Here is a 5,739-nt window from a genome sequence, read left to right as displayed (position 1 = left end):
CACAGATGTACACAGCAGCAGCGGCTTGGAGGTGTCGATCATTTAGTACAAAAATAAACGAATAAATACAACAAGACGTCGTTGCTTTCGACGGGATAAACATTTGAGAAATATATAATTTAAAGAAAGAAAGGAAAAAAAACCCAAAAAACAAAACACCTAAACGAGTTGTTAAAATTGAGATGTTACACTTATGGATAGAATAACCAACACTATGTACCGCTTTTTGTACCAGAACTTATAGTCTCTACGTGAAACCATTCGCACAGAGCAGGTGACCAGCACCGCGGTGCGCACACACGAAGCACGAAACAAGAGGGATCTTTTGGGCCCATTCCGATGGGAACCACCGCTCCGAAACCAACGTGAAGCTCTTTGCTGAGCCCCGGACACGCGCGGACGGCGGCTGCAATGCACCTGAGGGGACTGAGTGGGAGCTCCCAGCCGGGGGGGGGGGTTGGAAAGAGGAGCATAAAGCGATTCCCACTCGGGATTACCCGGGCTGAACGATGGAAACTTTGTGGGACGTTGACTTTAGAGAGGGGGAAAAAAATGAGGAAGAAGAAGAGGGAGGAAGAGGAGAACGATACCGACTCAGTTCCACGCACAGAACGGTGATATTATAAATGAAAACAATTACTGAGTGCATTAGGAGATGTGGTGATACACAACGATATTTTCATTATTTACACGTTGAACGGTACGAACCCGAACGCAGCGCCCTCAGCTCTCACCTATCCCGGTTATCTCTGACGTTCCCAAATACATTCAGAAGACTCAGTTGGGGGCGGGGGGGAGGGAGAACGAGGGGGAGGAGGGGGGCTGACCACGGCCTCACTTTTCTCTGACAATAACTCCGCTGAACGGGAGCATTTGGCAGAGTCCGCGCAGCCGAGCGCTGCCCCGGCCCAGCCTTGGCCCCTCTCCCCCGGCACGCCGCCGAGGCCGTCCCCTAACAGCGCACAGAGCGAAGCCGAACTCCAGCCCTTTGTGACCACCCAAACCTGGGCACCAAACACCACAGAGAGATGTTCACGGTCCCTCTCTGTAGCTGACATTCGCCTTTGAACACCCCTTTCCCTGCCCGGAGCTCCGGGAGGCGAACAAAGAACCGCTGTCGTCACCTTCCTCCTTTTCTTCCTCTTTTTATTTTATGTTAAATATTCTTTTCCCCATTTTTTTTTTCTCTTTTTTTGCATTCTTTTCCCTCTCTCCTTTCCAATGAGGCCCCGCGCATCTCACAAAACCCCCGGCTCTGCGATGCGCCTCGATCCGGCTGTACAGCGCCCGGCTCACGGCCGCGATTCACGGGGCTGACACCGCCGGGTACGAGCGCTCGGGAGGAAGAGGAGGGGAGGAAGGAGCCGCGGGGCCTGGGCTGCCAACTGAGAACCCCTGCACGGCTGCTGGGGGGTCGGCCCGTCCCCACCGCGTCCCAGCTCCGCAGCGCAGCGGCCGATGCGCACCGCGACGCGTTCGGCGCACCCGTGTAACATCGCTGCTGCTGCTGCTGCTGCTGAGGGATTACGGCGCAACCAGGGCCGGAACCCCAACAGCAGCAGAGCGGTGTGTGAGGTTGGCTGGAAGCAATACCCCTTGGGCATCCTTCCGAGGGAAAGAAAAGCACCTTCTCCATATACACCCCGCAGATAAATCAGGTACAAATCTTTCCGGAGACAGATAACGCGTCAAAACAACGCACGGCTCTCCCCCTACCCCACCTCCCCCCTCCCATTCGTTTGAACGACACCGAACTTTTGGCAGCACCTTCATCTCCTTCATCAACCACCCACCCCCCCCCTTTCCAAACCACCACCCTCCCCGCTCCGCAGCGTCACACGGCGGCTCCGCGCTGTCCCTTCCGCGGTGCCCCGCGTAAATGCCCGCACTCAGCGCAACTCCCTCCTCCTCCCCCCTCCGCTGAACTTTTTATTGGGCCCCGCTTCGGATGCAGCAAACACGGAGTCGTTCATTCTAACAAATTTATTTGTTTTTTTTTTTTTTTTTTTTTTCGCAACGGCATCTTGAACGGAAATCCCCAGCATACTCAAATTAAATTACAATCAAAATTCTTTCACTCAAAAAAAAGATACCTTTCATTATCCTACACACTTCCAGGAGTTCTTTATTTCTTCATTCATTTCATTTCTTTTTGTATTTTGCTTCGTCGCTGAAATAAAAAAAAACACGGTAATACAAATCTGGAAAAAATAGAATAATGCTACTCTTTCATCTTCTCTTATTTTTGTGCAGTCATGTTTCATAGGTTATTCTGAAATAAAATATTAAAAGAATTTCATTTAATTAAAATTATAAAGCAAAATTTTTTTTTCTTTTTCTTTTTCTTTTTATTTTTTTTTTTTTTTTTTTTAGATCAACAACGGATCTAACAATTCTATATTGCCGTTTCTTTTTTGAAAAGTCTGTTTATTAAAACCTACCAAAAAAAACATTGGCGTTGAAACTGCAGTCATATTAGAATCACATCTCCCACTAAGCAACCCATTTCAATTCAAGTTGGCAATCGGAATTGAAGTGAGAGAGAGGAGAAGTTTCAATGAATCATGTGCAAGCTCTCTGCAGTGCCTCGAGTCCTTCTAAATCCCTTTTTATTACTAATCAGTCCAGAAATAAAAAAATAAAAATTATTAAATAAAAAAAAAAATATTAGCGGTGGATTTTTTTTTTAATTTTTTTTTCCTTTTTTTTTTTTTTTCTCACTCACTCTTCCGTTTGTGATGATTGGTCAGCCGTCAGGAGCGGGACCGTGACAGCCCCATGACTCGCATCCGAACTGGTTTCCCTTTCTTTCCGCTCCTGCTCGCCTTTACATTCAGGCCTAGTCCTTCTTATGGAGCTCCCAACTCTTAGACCATGCCCGGCGTCTCTCTCCAACCCTCACCTTCTCCCCCCCCCCCCAACTCCCCTCTCACGGTTTCTGTTCTGTCCCCCCCACCCCCCCCCTTCCTCCATCAGTCATGTTCGGTGAGGGAGTATTCCCATTATTTGTTTCCTTAAGCTTATACCGTATATATATAGATAAAATTGATATATAATGTATTTGCCTCCCTACGCAGTTCTGCTTGTTTTTAGTTTGCTTGTGTGCATATTTTCATTATTATTATTATTATTATTATTTCTTCCTGGAAAAAAAAAACAAACCAACAAACAAACCAGAACCAAAACAACATAAGTTGATTGTTGTCTCTATTTTTGCGAATATTGTACGCCTCATAGATTAAAAATATAAAATATGTTCTCGAATGGAATGTCATGCTCGCACCAAAATCTCTACCGTTTGTGGCCAAGAGCAATAATAGCAGAGCTTGCTGGCACTCAGCATGGGCCCCCTGACTTGATCGATCATCGCTTGCGGGGCTTCTTGCTGCCCCTTTTTCTTTTCCCTTTTTTTTTTTTTTTTTTTTTCTTTTGTATCTTCTCCCAGTGAGAAAAAAATCTTAATAAAAATAAAAGAATCGAATATAAAAATAAAGAAAAATAAAGGAAAAACATAATAATAATAATAAAGAAGGAAAAGCGAAAAAGGAAGGGGGGGGGGACGTAAGGCGTCATAGTAGGGAAAAGGAAGGGGGGAAAAATAAAGTTTCCGTGATTGAGAGAAGAGCCCTTTGGGGATAGGGGAGAGCACGGGGGGGGGGAGGAGGGGAGAGATGCAGACCCCATCTCTGAGAGAGGGGCTCACGGGGGAGGGGGGAGGAGGGGGGGCGAAAAGCAAAAACCCGAACAGAAACCCAAGGCAGAACCCACCCGGCCGAGCCCTCTTCCCACAGCAGCCCCCGGCACATCTGCAGTTTTGGTGCATTACGCATCTCCACCCCGTTCTCCCAACGCAGCGGAAACGCTCTCGCTCGGCTCGACCTTCCCCGGCGCTCCCTCTCTCTATCGATCCCGTATAGACAGATAGATCCAGGCGCCCTCCTCTATCCGTACATATACCGACACGGGCGGCCCGAGCGAGCCCGGCCCGCGCGCGAGTGTGTGTGTGTGTGTGTGAGTGCGTGCGTGCGTGTGAGTGTGAGTGTCCGTGTCCGTGTGTGTGAGCGCGGCGCCGCCGCCGCCGCCGCCGGAGCTCTCCCGGCCCGGCCCCGCGGAGCCCAGCTCACTGCACGCCGCTCTGCAGTCCGTGGTGAGGGGGCGGCGTGTCGGAGCTGACGGCGCCGACCTGCGAGTAGACATCGTCGGGGGTCTGCTGCTGGATCCCCGGCGGCGTCATGCGTTTCTCCTTCTGCCTCCGGTTGCAAAACCAGACCCTCACCACCTCCTTCTCCAGCTGCAGGCTGTCCGCCAGCGAGGTGATCTCCTGCGCGGAGGGCTTGGGGCACTTGAGGAAGTGGCTCTCCAGGGCGCCCTTGACACTCACCTCGATGGAGGTGCGCTTCTTCCTCTTCCTGCCCTGCGCCGCGATCTTGTCGATGCTGGTGGGGCTGCCGGTGGAGGAGTCCGCCTCCTCCAGCCACTTGTTCAACAAAGGCTTCAGCTTGCACATGTTCTTGAAGCTGAGCTGCAGGGCCTCGAAGCGGCAGATGGTGGTCTGCGAGAAGACGTTGCCGTACAGGGTGCCCAGCGCCAGCCCCACGTCGGCCTGGGTGAAGCCCAGCTTGATCCGCCGCTGCTTGAACTGCTTGGCGAACTGCTCCAGGTCGTCCGAGGTCGGCGTGTCCTCGTCCGAGTGCGCCTCGTGGCTGTTGACGGCGCCGTGGTGCGGCGCGTGGTGCCCGGGGTGCGGGTGGTGGTGGTGATGGTGATGCCCGGGGTGCTCGCCCAGCTCCGCCGTCTCTCCGCCGCGCACCAGCCCGGGGTGCACCAGGCTCTGTCCGCCGCCCGCGGGGCTCAGCATGCCGTTCACCGTGAAGCCCCCGGGCTGCGAGTACAGGAGCGACTGCTGCTGCTGCTGCCCGCCGGCCATAGCGGGCAGGTGGGCGGCCGCCGCCGCCGCGCCCCAGGCCGCGGGGTGCCCCTGGTGCGGGGGGCCCAGGTGGGGCGGCCGGTGGTGCAGCGCCGCGCCCGCGTGCAGCTCCTCTCGCCCGCCGCCGCCCTTCACGTCGGGCGGCGGCGGCGGCGGCGGCTGCTGGGGGCTGCCCGTCATGCCCACGGGGCTGCCGGACCAGGGCGAGCCCGCTTCGGCGGCGGCGGCGGCGGCGGCGGCGGCGGCTGCGGCGGCGTGGGGCAGGGCCGTCACCCACTGGTGGGCATGGCTCAGCATATGGCCGCCGTTGCTGGCGGCCATGGCGCCCGGCATGAAGTCGCTCTGGACCATCTTGGCCGCCGGGTCGCCGCGGTAGCCGCCCGCCACCGAGGTGACGGCCACGCCGCCCGGCTGCATGCCCCCGCCGCCGCCGCCGCCGCCTCCGCCGCCCGAGTCGGCGTGGACGATGGAGCCGGCGGCCAGGATGCCGTTGCCGGGGAGGTAGGGGTTGGAGGTGGCCGCGGCCATCCCGCGCCCGCCGCCCGCCGCTCGCCCCCGCCGCGCCGCCGCCGCGCCGCCGCCGCGAGCGCCCTTGCCCGGCGCTGCCGGGGCCGCTGCCGGGGCCGCCGCCCGCGCCGCCGCCGCCTCCGCCGCCTTCCCAGCGTCGCCGGGGCGCCGGGCGCGGGGTTCACCTGCTAGCGCCTCGCCGCGCTCCGCTCCGCCCGTCCGCCGGCCGTCCTGCGCTGGGCGAGCGCCGGGACTGCTCGCCTGCTGCCTCTCGGTGCTGCCGGTGCCGCCGAGGTGATGACGGT

At 56.2% G+C, this 5,739-nt stretch overlaps 1 protein-coding gene across 1 annotated transcript; it reads right to left on the bottom strand.

Moving 5' to 3' along the window:
* Positions 1–3,580: 3,580 nt before the first annotated feature.
* Positions 3,581–5,474, bottom strand: POU3F3 (POU class 3 homeobox 3). Its single transcript, XM_015849966.2, has one exon. The coding sequence runs from the start codon at positions 5,453–5,455 to the stop codon at positions 4,121–4,123; it is 1,335 nt and encodes a 444-aa protein (XP_015705452.1). The 5' UTR covers positions 5,456–5,474; the 3' UTR covers positions 3,581–4,120.
* Positions 5,475–5,739: the final 265 nt, after the last annotated feature.

The sequence above is a fragment of the Coturnix japonica genome, chromosome 1 (assembly GCF_001577835.2).
Source record: "Coturnix japonica isolate 7356 chromosome 1, Coturnix japonica 2.1, whole genome shotgun sequence".
Taxonomy (NCBI): Eukaryota; Metazoa; Chordata; class Aves; order Galliformes; family Phasianidae; genus Coturnix; species Coturnix japonica.
The sequence above is the reverse complement of the archived record's forward strand: the minus strand, read 5'-3'. Positions and strand labels throughout refer to the sequence as shown.

Coding starts and splice junctions, on each gene's coding strand:
- POU3F3 (XM_015849966.2), bottom strand. CDS start 5,455: ATGGCCGCGGCCACCTCCAACCCCTACCTCCCCGGCAACGGCATCCTG.